General features: G+C 34.7%; 1 protein-coding gene across 1 annotated transcript; it reads left to right on the forward strand.

The window, feature by feature from the left end:
• The first annotated feature begins 58 nt into the window (after positions 1-58).
• Positions 59-11784, forward strand: LOC110415251 (ubiquitin C-terminal hydrolase 12). Its single transcript, XM_021426843.2, has 32 exons — positions 59-251; positions 535-598; positions 787-934; positions 1044-1201; positions 2138-2403; positions 2502-2720; positions 2800-2908; positions 3002-3117; positions 3417-3515; positions 4177-4286; positions 4707-4781; positions 5312-5390; positions 5488-5634; positions 5745-5825; positions 5913-6032; positions 6607-6729; positions 7165-7242; positions 7338-7426; positions 7506-7614; positions 7701-7769; positions 7838-7948; positions 8519-8574; positions 8671-8848; positions 8939-9040; positions 9142-9213; positions 9647-9712; positions 9875-9940; positions 10618-10704; positions 10829-10945; positions 11145-11219; positions 11335-11418; positions 11561-11784. Exons 1-32 carry the CDS (start codon positions 222-224, stop codon positions 11600-11602), a joined length of 3345 nt encoding a protein of 1114 aa, XP_021282518.1. The 5' UTR covers positions 59-221; the 3' UTR covers positions 11603-11784.
• The last annotated feature ends 9 nt before the right edge of the window (positions 11785-11793 follow it).

An 11793-nucleotide genomic window follows, 5' to 3' on the forward strand; every position in this document is an offset into this window, starting at 1 on the left:
GCATCAAAATGTCAATAATACCCCTCCCGTTGAAGTAAAACTCAAATGGCTTTTTTCTCTGCACCAGTTCTTTGTCGAGTCGCTTTGCAGTGCCCGCTTCTTCCCTTCCCCTTCTCTTCACCAAAATTCACTGTTTATTTTTATTTTATTTTCCTCTCTGATTTTTAATCGCTTTTAGTTTTTCCGATTTCTGATCGGGCGGTCTACATCTCCCTCCACCCATGACTATGATGACTACTCCGCCGTTAGATGTACATACCACTCTTTCCTCCCTTCACTCTCAATATATACTTTGCTATTTTTCTTTTTCTTTTCTTGGTTGGAAGTGTTTAAAAGAGTGCTTTTTTTTATTTTCTGAAGTTTTCTTTACTTTTCAAATTGAGAAGTGATTAAGTAGACGTGAATTTCGTGGAATTAATTTTGTTTTTTTTAATGCATTGAGAGTGTAATAATTAGGGTTTTGATTGAGAGAGTTAGGGTTAGGTTTTGGTTGATCAGAGATTTGACTTTTTGGAGGTTTGGATTTTGAAACAGCAAGAAGACGAGGAGATGCTCGTGCCGCATTCGGATATAATCGAAGGACCTCAGCCAATGGAAGGTTTCTTTTTTGGAATATTTGAGTTTAGTGTAATTCACATTATTTTTTTTTGTTGATAGTCTTAGGTTGATCCGAATGATTTTTTTTTTTGTAATTATGGTTCAATTTAGTATGGAATAATATTTGATTAGTAGTGTCTTAGGGTTTTGAGATTTTTTTGTTGATTTAATGATTTATTTTAATTTTAGTTGCTCAAGTTGAGCCGGCTAGTACGGTTGAGAATCAGCAAGTGGAGGATCCTCCATCAATGAAGTTCACTTGGACAATTGAGAATTTTGCAAGGCTCAATACCAAGAAGCACTATTCAGATATATTTGTTGTTGGTGGTTATAAATGGTAAAGCGAAAGCTTTTTCGTTTTGTCGTTATTGGCATATGTTTAGTTCGGTCTGCCGCAATCCCTCATGTGATTGAGTTTTGGACGTGTGGTTGGTTCATTTGTGTAGGCGGATACTAATTTTTCCAAAGGGAAACAATGTGGATCACTTGTCAATGTACCTTGATGTTGCTGATTCTTCTACATTGCCATATGGTTGGAGTAGATATGCTCAGTTTAGCTTGGCGGTTGTTAATCAGATCCATCACAAGTATTCTATAAGAAAGGGTATATTCTTACTATTACTAAGCTTGTCCTATTGTCTTAAGTAATTATTTATAACTGCAGCCTTTATTGGGAAAATCCTGCTTTTGTTATTGTGATTTATGGAGGCTTCAATTTAATGCTATCTTGCATTTCCCGGAAAGAATTTTTTTTCTTGCATGTTTAGTCAGTGCTTGATTGTGTGTTTGTTATGTAGCGTTCATTCATTGGCTTTGTCACAGTAGGTGATGTTGCGGCCTTTGAACTTGTTTTAGTTACAACTATGCTCTTCTCAGAGCTGGGGGCTTAGAAACAACAATGAGGAGATTCAAGATTTGGTTTCATTTATTTATGTATTTATTCATTATTTATTTTACTTGGATGTTGAGAGGATTTGACTAAAACGGAAGTAGGAATTTAAGGAGAATCTGTTGTAACATTCGTAAAATTTCAAAATTAGAGAGGTTTTGATGATAATGAAAATTTCATGATGCTCAAAAGTGCCTTATTTCTATATAAGGATCTTCCTTTTGATGAAAATGAAAATTTAGTGTACTTAAAACTGTTATACTGCTCAATAGGTGAGCGTAGTGTTGTTTAGTGACATCTTTCATTTTATTTTATGTTGACATAATCCACATTATGTTCCAATTGGTCAAATTTTAAGAGCAGAATTAGTGTGAAAGGGTAATAATATTGCAATGTTTTGCAAAATTGGTAACTTCTTCCAATATAGGATGGTTTGGATGTTTTTCTTTCTTGATCATATCATTTTTTGCCATGTATATAGCGAGCAGTCTGGTGTCTTGTTGTGAGTGGTTGATTATAGTGGGGAAGAAAGGAACCTGTGCGATAGATGAATTGTAGATTATTTCTTGTCATTCCTATAGCACAGCAACCAAGTATTTAAGATATCATCTACAACTTATTTAGTGCCTTGTTTTTAACTTTCATTTGCAGACACTCAACACCAGTTTAATGCAAGAGAGAGTGATTGGGGTTTCACCTCATTTATGCCTCTCAGCGATCTTTATGACCCTAGCAGAGGATATCTTGTGAATGATACTGTTGTTGTTGAAGCTGAGGTTGCTGTTCGTAAGATACTGGATTATTGGTCATATGACTCAAAGAAAGAGACTGGTTATGTAGGACTTAAGAACCAAGGAGCAACTTGTTACATGAACTCGCTTCTACAGACTCTATACCATATACCATACTTCAGAAAGGTGTGGATTCTGTCTCATATTTAATTCGATTATGCTTGCTCTTATACTCTTTACTTTAGTTGAAGTGAAACGTCTCATTTTTCCATGTTCAATTTCAGGCAGTGTACCACATGCCAACAACTGAAAACGACATGCCTATAGGAAGTATTCCTTTGGCTCTGCAGAGTTTATTTTATAAGCTTCAATATAATGACACTAGTGTTGCGACAAAGGAATTAACCAAATCTTTTGGATGGGATACGTATGATTCTTTCATGCAACATGATGTACAAGAACTCAATCGAGTTCTGTGTGAAAAGCTTGAAGATAAAATGAAGGTACTTACCTTTTTATCTCTCTGTCTCTTGGTGTTTGCTTATTAAACTATGTTATTGATTTTCCCTTTTTTTTTTTCAGGGTACTGTTGTAGAGGGGACAATACAGCAGTTGTTTGAAGGTCATCATATGAATTATATTGAATGCATCAATGTGGATTACAAGTCTACAAGAAAGGAATCATTTTATGGTATTTATTTTTTACTGATTTTTATACATATTAGTTTGAAATATTGAAATGTATTCCTGAAAAGCAAACATTGAGTGTGCATATTGTGTGCAGACCTTCAGCTTGATGTCAAAGGTTGCCGTGATGTTTATGCTTCTTTTGACAAGTATGTGGAAGTTGAGCGCCTTGAGGGTGACAACAAATATCATGCTGAAGAGCATGGCTTACAGGTTAGTTATTTTTTTGAGATGATAGGAACTGGGCCAACAATGTTGCTTCAATGTAGGGAGTGTGGGACCATACATTCTATGGTTTGAATGAAGCATGGAAAAGGCTATGTTTGACCGTTTATTCTTTGGTTAGACTTCATCAGTGAAGAAAATTTATTTTTGGTTTGAAGTTATTGTTTGAAGGTTTGACCCATCAAAGTTGACTAAAGCAACATTCTGCTGGCACAAACAAGGCTAATGTAATTAGCTAAGTTGAAATGAAATTTCTTAATTGTGTGCTGAAATTCTGTTCATTTCAGGATGCAAAGAAAGGTGTCTTATTTATCGACTTTCCTCCTGTACTTCAACTTCAGCTAAAGCGGTTTGAATATGATTTTATGCGGGATACGATGGTGAAGGTCAGTGATGAAATCAGTTTTTTGCCAAATGCACTGAATACTTGGGTTGCTTTGTTACTCACATTTTAGTATTTTTAAATTTCAAGGCTTCGGATTATGCACTTGTAATGATTCCTTGCCCTGGTGCACCAAATCTGATCTACATATTCTAATTCTAAGTTTCTTATTTTAGTTAACCGTTTCTTTTCCTTGTCAAGATTCCTACTATCCTCTTTCTTCAATATTGATGAAACATGTTATAAGGTGTTTCAAAAGACATTAATAAACTCTTCTCTATATGTAAAAACAAAACAGGCCACAATTATATTGCTGCTATTAATGAGAAATTATATAAACAGCTATGTTTCTTTTTAAAATATTTTTATGTTGATAATCCTTGTTCTATCTTTTCTTTTTTTGCTTTGCTTTTCATGACTGCACTTGTTATTACTGTCTGATATTGTTTAATGTTTTGCCAGAAATATCACTTTTATAAACCTCATGTTGTATGATCTATATTTTATTTTTTTTCTTTCGGAGTGATGAGCATCTTTAATGTCTTTTCAACACTGGAAATGATAATGTTTCTTTAAGTGGGCGTTATTGAGTTTTTCATGTGAATTTAGTCACTATTCATGTTAGTATTGCCTATTTTGTGTTAATAGTTGCTTTCATTTTGTAGATAAATGACCGCTATGAATTTCCTCTTCAACTTGACCTTGATAGAGAAAATGGGAAGTATTTATCACCTGAAGCAGATAGGAGTGTTCGCAACCTTTACACACTTCACAGGTGTTACTTATCCCAGGATTGGTTTTTAATTGTATCACTAACTTGTAATTGTAATGTGTTCTTAACTGATGCAAGTTTGTAAGACATTTTAGTAGTTGTTTCCCTGCTTTTCTACCCTTGCTTAATTGGAACTCTTTTTTGTTTCTGAAATCTTTAGTGATCTCTGAGCTGTATTCTAACCATTTTGTTTGTATGATCACATGTCTAGCTTTCAATTACCCTTTCTCCACATTATAGAAATTTTGAACATTTCACCATCTTAGCTGTGCTTGATGAACTCTTCTGTTTTTCAACTGCTTCTAATTTTGCTTGTGGCAGTATTGGCTCTTGGCATGTATTTTTTCCTATCTACTTTTAGCTTTTTGCACTACATTTTCTGCTAATCTGCGTTTTTTTGCATGCCCTGTTTTTTCTTTGCAGTGTCTTAGTTCATAGCGGAGGGGTGCATGGTGGACATTACTATGCTTTTATCAGGCCAACCCTTTCTGACCAGTGGTGAGCAACATTTTTGAATTGAAAGTTGACTAATTTGATTACAATCTCAATGAGTTTGTGTGTATTCCTATTTTTTTTTAATTGAAAGAAGAAATTTTGAAGATTAGTGTGATTGACTTAGGAACACGTTTTCTTCTTGAGTACTTTTTTTCCTGTTTGGTTTGCAATTTCCTCACATCTTTCCATGAATATTGAGACAATAGCAGTATCATATTATAGAATTGTTGTTTAAGAAATTGAAGTTGTATTGAGACATACATTTAACATTTGACTGCTTTGTGGGGTTTAACTCAGGCATTTCTTAGTTGATCAGATTAGTATAATCTTCAGATGATGCATCTTATGGAGTATTAATTGTAGTTTTTCATTGCTGATCTTATTGCATTTTATGTTATCGCATTTAAGGATATTTTGGTATTTAGTGTCAGGTACTTTTCCATTTTAGTGTTGGCTCTAAGTAATGCTTATTTTACAATGGAGATAAAGTCAGGTTGGTGGAATCACTTTAATAGATCTCTCTGTTTTGTCAGGTATAAATTTGATGATGAGCGGGTAACAAAAGAAGATATGAAGAGGGCATTGGAGGAGCAGTATGGTGGTGAGGAAGAGGTAATGTTTCTATGATATACATGGAAATTCCTGTCTACTTGTGTACTTTCTGTAAATTTTAACTGACTTTGTTGCCTTGTTCTGTTATATGCAACAGTTGCCACAGACCAATCCTGGCTTTAATAATACCCCTTTCAAATTTACAAAATACTCAAATGCATACATGCTTGTCTATATACGCGAAAGTGATAAGGACAAAATAATATGCAATGTTGACGAGAAGGACATTGCTGAACACTTGAGGGTAATTTCTTCATTTACTTGTAGCTGATGTGAAACCTATAACCCTTGGTTTTATTCTCTCTAATGTAGACTCTGTTGATCCAGACTAATGTATTCTATGTGTAATTTTAGATAAGGTTAAAGAAAGAACAAGAAGAGAAGGAAGACAAAAGGAGATATAAAGCAGAGGCCCACCTTTATACTATTATCAAGGTATCTATCTAGCAGAATCAAGGTCATTGTCTTTTCATATATATTTTTTTTAATGTTCACATTAATGAATATCATTGATGCATTTAGGTTGCAAAAGATGAAGATCTTGCAGAACAGATAGGAAGGGACATATATTTTGATCTTGTGGATCATGACAAAGTTAGGAGTTTCCGCATTCAGAAGCTGATACCCTTCCATGTTTTTAAGGTATCTTGTATGATTTTTGACTGCTTGTTAGATCGTGATTATTGCGGTTGACGACATTAGCAGTTTTTGTTTGTAATCAAAGCCTAAAATCATACTTCTGGCCTGTCTTGAATTTCAGTTCCTTTTGCATTGTCTAACAGCATAATTATGAAATGTCTATCAAAACTTGAGAATATGCATTTGAGTTATTTTGGTAGATTGCTTTGGGGGATGGTGGTGTTGAGAGGGAAATTTTTGGGGAGCTTGGCATTTTAGCATTAATCATGTTAGCCAGATAGTCTTTGATGGCAGTAGGGGTTTGCATGCTTAATAAAAAGATGTTTATCAGAGTTTCTCATGTAAAATATATTATTGGAATCTGAAGTCAAAGTTTGAAAGCTTATACCAAACGCCTTTGTTTTTAGCATTCCATAATTTATATTTAGTACTATAGGTAGATCTGCTCTAGTGTGATTCTTCATTTTTAGTACTGTATAAATGTGCAAATGATTTTATTTGTCTTTGGGATTTGTTGTTATGGGTCTATGAATGTTGTCATTTTCTGTTGAATATGTAATTCTGAGCTGGTTCACAGGAGGAAGTTGCCAAAGAGTTTGGCATACCGGTGCAATATCAGCGATTTTGGATTTGGGCAAAGCGGCAGAACCATACATATCGTCCCAATCGACCATTGACCCCTCAGGAGGAGGCACAATCTGTAAGTAGTTCTACTTTTTCGTCTTGCTACTTTGCATCTAGTCTTTCTCTTGGTTATGTCTGATATGCTTTTTCTGATGTTCCCTGCTTTTGATTACCAAGAATTTTAATAGAAAGAGGGATCCAGTACTGATGTTTTGCATGGGAGTGAAATAATAGCTGTTGTTTTCAATTTTTTTGTGGGTTGAATATAAAAAAGTGTGTTAGCTTAAATGATATTACATGTTTGTTCAAATTTAATAGAACTCTTTTGTCTTCTAGCAATTTTTTATTGTTTAGAAAAAGTTGTAATAGAAATTTTACTTGGAGCCATTCAGTTGAGGGTAGATGGACCAATGTTGTAGGATGGAGTAGTTGGTGAGGAGCGCTGTTTGTCCTAATTTTTCAGTTTTGTGATTAGTCCTTTGGGTTAATGGTTTCTGTTTGGTGATTTTAGGTTGGACAGTTGAGGGAGGTGTCAAATAAGGCACACAACGCAGAACTAAAGCTATTCCTAGAGGTTGAGCATGGACAGGTAATGTTGTTTTATTAACTATTGTTTTGAGTTTTTAAAATATATATTTTTTGTCTTCTCACATTCCTTTTTGACATTTTGTGTGATAACTTCAGGATTTACGCCCTATTCCCCCACCTGATAAAACAAGGGAAGATATTTTGCTTTTCTTCAAGCTTTATGACCCAGAGAAAGGAGAATTACGGTATTTAGCTTGTCCTCTTTATTCTTGTATATTCTGTGTTTCCTTGTACTTCCTGACTTTGCACTTTGTTCCATTGCAGTTATGTTGGGAGGCTCTTGGTAAAACTTTCTGGTAAGCCAATAGAATATATAGCGAAGCTAAATCAAATGGCTGGCTTTTCTCCTGATGAAGAAATAGAACTTTATGAGGTTTGTAACTGCTCAACTCTGTGTTTGCATACGCTTCAACAGATTTTTTAACCAATTTCTCTCACCTGTTGACTTTGCAATTTCAGGAAATAAAGTTTGAGCCGTGTGTGATGTGTGAGCACCTTGATAAGAGATGCTCATTCCGGTTAAGTCAGGTATCTTTTGCTTTAGAACATACATCCTTTTTTATTGTAACTTGCCAGTGACACTGTCTTGCTTGCAGATAGAAGATGGGGATATCATATGCTTTCAGAAGTCTCCTCCGATTGAAAGTGAAGAAGCATGCCGATATCCAGATGTGCCTTCATTCCTGGAATATGTGCACAATCGCCAGGTACAGTCTATTGAAACTTATTAATATGTGGTAGCTTGCAGAATCTGTTGTTGTTTTGGGGTTTTTTTGTTTTTTAGCTGATTTTATTTTGGGAGGCTGATAGAGGTTTATATTGTTTACTCATTCTTATAAATAAAAATTTGGAATTTGGTGGAGAGGGAAAGAGATATCTGTACTCAGTTCCAGTAATACTGTCTTCATTCACACGTGATCTTTCGTTCTTTGAGGATGTTAATCTGTTTTTGGATGTTAAAAGGAAAAAGGGTCATACCATATTGGGAGTTGTTTATATATAATTTAATGAGCTGGTTGTTTAACAACCATTAGGCAACACGTTGATTTGTTGAAGTCAAGGAACGGCATTGAGCCTGACAACTTTAGCCTCCATCAGGCAACAGGTTTTAGCTTTTTTTTTGGAGAATTGCCTGTCACAATCTTGTGTCATCTCTCCTTATAAGCATTCCCCTTAGGATGTTCTTTTATTTATTAATTTTTCATTAGGTGTAATTTTGTTTGTGCTTGGATTCCTTTAACTCAAATTAAGTGTTTCTGTGATTTGATACTACTTAGATTGTTCGTTTTCGATCTCTGGAGAGACCAAAGGAAGATGATTTTTGTCTAGAGTTGTAAGTACTTCTAATGAAAACTATTGTTCGGATAGTGGAAGAATTTTTAGCCATTGTCGCAGGTATTTATACTCTGTTTCTTCTGTGACATTCAAGGTCAAAGATACATACTTATGATGATGTTGTGGAAAGAGTGGCTCGCAAAATTGGTCTGGATGATCCATCCAAAATCAGGCTCACGTCTCACAACTGCTATTCTCAGCAACCAAAACCTCAACCTATTAAATATCGAGGAGTAGAGCATCTTTCAGAAATGTTGGTCCACTATAACCAGGTAGCCCCTATGAGTTTGACATCTTGCTATGTTTGCTCCATTTATGCATTATATACTTTGACTGATTATTTGGTGTTTTTTCATTTACAGACTTCTGACATTTTGTATTATGAAGTTTTGGATATCCCTTTGCCAGAATTGCAAGGTCTGAAAAACCTGAAAGTTGCTTTCCATCACGCTACTAGGGATGAAGTGAGAATAGATCTGTAGTGATTCATCCCCCTTCCCTCTTTCTTTTAGTGATCATATGATGTTTTGGCCCTTTCTGTAATGATGTTTAACATGATTTTCAGGTGGTTATTCACAATATTAGATTGCCGAAACAGAGCACCGTTGGAAATGTAATTGATGAACTTAAGACAAAGGTAAGTTTTTGCCATTTCTATTTTACATCTAAATGCTTGAAGCAAAGAAGAGATGATAGTGTTATTAGTGATGAGGGATTCCTGTGGCTCTTTTTGGCAATGACTATTCTTCTTCTTTTCTTTTTTTGACAAAATCATTTTCTAGTAACCTTTCTACTATTGGAGAGAACTATGACAATCATTTTCTAGTCTCCTTTCCATAGGAGAGAACTATTGTGTGAATATTCAATTGAGAAGCAACCAGAATCTTGCATGTATTTCCTTATCATAAGTTTGATGGGTTGTTATTCCCAATATTCTGTTTATAGTGTGTTAATGCATGATATCTGTCCAAGGAGTGTATCTAAGGTAGTATATCTTTATTGACTTCCCATACAATTCGAAGTTCATACCATGTTCCATCTCTGCTTTTTAATTCTGCACTGTGAAACAGGTGGAGTTGTCACATCCAAATGCAGAGCTTAGATTGCTGGAAGTCTTTTATCACAAGATATATAAGGTAGAAATTGGTTGAATATTGATCACTAGTTGCAATTTAAATTGTATATAAATATATTCGAGACATTTGAATTTTAAGTGTCTTATGGGAATTATGGGTACAGTATATGCTTTTCTCATGTGATTCATTCTTATTCTATCTCTTTTTTCTTTTTTTTTTCAGATCTTTCCACCCAGTGAAAAGATTGAGAACATAAATGACCAGTATTGGACATTGCGTGCAGAAGAGGCAAGTTTTTTTAATTTTTTCCATCCCATTGTAGCTGAAATTTCATGGCTAAGATGCTTTCAGACAATGTTATTCATGAAGTGCATATAGGGGAAGGACTGTCTTTTGTGGAATTATAGGGGTATAGCTTTGGAAGTGGATCATCAAAAGAGGGGTCATAAGCAACACATTCTTTTTTTTTTTTTGGTAGCTGAACTTTTCAAGAAGGGCCTTCCAATACTTGAGCATGTTTTAGCTGTCTAAATGCACAATTGAGCAAATGCAACTGGCATTCTCTAAATGTCTTACTTGTAGAGTTTTATCTATGTTTGAGTGTCTGTGTGAATCCGGATGCAACATGAGACTGACAGCAGAATTTTTTAAATTACAAGTGGATGTTTGATATTAATGAAGAAAAGTGACCTGATTGGGCCAACTGGTTACTAAAGCTTGGTATGTTAGATAGGAAGTATGGCATTCTTTAATTCTGTCTCTACATAAAAACCTTTCAGTATAACTACTTTTCTTCTCTAGTTTTTCATTCAGATATATCCTTGTTTGGGACTATTTTCATCAAGCTGTGGCTTTAAGGCCTAATTTCTTAAGAGTTTGTTTATAATAAGTTAGCATCTCTAAATATTCTGTTATTGATGTTTGCAGTATCTATTAGTTACCTTTTTTTTTTAATTAAATCTCAGATCCCAGAAGAAGAGAAGAATCTTGGTCCTCATGATCGATTGATTCATGTCTACCATTTTACCAAAGAGACTTCCCAGAATCAGATGGTATTCAAATACAAGTGAATTGATAAATAGTCATGATCTGTTTTGAGATATTTGGTGGATAATGGCTGGTGATTTCACACAATTCGGATGTTGTAAGAATTAAAGGTTTTTTTTTGGTCAACAGCAAGTACAAAATTTTGGTGAGCCCTTTTTCTTGGTCATTCATGAAGGTGAAACTCTGGCTGAAGTTAAAGTGCGGATACAAAAGAAATTGCAGGTTCATGATGAAGAGTTCACCAAGGTATTTTCATGCTTATCTTATTCATTTATGCTAATTCTTTCTTTCTTTCTTTTTAACTTTATCCTCTCAATGTACAAATTCAGCATTTATTCTCACTTGCACTACTCCTTGGGTGCATGCACACATTATTATGTATATGGAATCTTGACATCAGTTTTTGATTACCCTCTCCTGATGTTTTCTTCATCGCTTTTCCCAGTGGAAGTTTGCATTTTTGTCATTGGGTCGACCAGAGTATCTACAGGACTCTGACATTGTGTTCAATCGTTTTCAGGTTTGTCTTGGTTTCTTCGCCATGTTCCTGTTCCTCATATTTGATCAGTATTTTTTTTAGAAATTTTATTTTTATACAAAATGGTGTTTTAATGAATTTTTGATATTCTCTTCAGAGAAGAGATGTTTATGGTGCTTGGGAGCAATACCTTGGTCTAGAGCATCCCGATAACACTCCTAAGAGGGCTTATGTAAATCAGGTAGGTACTGCAATATTGTTGACTACTGTTGATACCTAGGTGTTATTCAAAGTAATGCATTTTCTAGTAAGTTGTATTGCCATGCTTTTGATATTTTCTCCCTCTCCCGATTCTAATTGCAAGTTGCATTCAACCATTGCAGAACCGTCACACATTTGAGAAACCAGTTAAAATATACAACTAGTAGAAAGCTAATTATCCATTAGCACATCAGATGATGTGGAGATCCTTCAATGCCTTGATGGCATTATAGATATGGAGAAAATGCAAAGGAAGGAGTTACACATTGGAGGAAACAGTTGAAGCTTGCTTAGAAAGTTCCTGTAGGGCTCAGTTATTGTTTTGTAGGATATATATATATATATATATATATAT

Source organism: Theobroma umbraticum, unplaced genomic scaffold (genome assembly GCF_002168275.2).
Source record: "Theobroma umbraticum cultivar Fairchild unplaced genomic scaffold, ASM216827v3 scaffold_147.0, whole genome shotgun sequence".
In the NCBI taxonomy this organism is placed as follows: domain Eukaryota; kingdom Viridiplantae; phylum Streptophyta; class Magnoliopsida; order Malvales; family Malvaceae; genus Theobroma; species Theobroma umbraticum.

Coding starts and splice junctions, on each gene's coding strand:
- LOC110415251 (XM_021426843.2), top strand. CDS start 222: ATGACTATGATGACTACTCCGCCGTTAGAT. Junction 9,041..9,141: donor ATCACGCTACTAGGGATGAA/GTGAGAATAGAT, acceptor CATGATTTTCAG/GTGGTTATTCACAATATTAG. Junction 9,941..10,617: donor GGACATTGCGTGCAGAAGAG/GCAAGTTTTTTT, acceptor ATTAAATCTCAG/ATCCCAGAAGAAGAGAAGAA.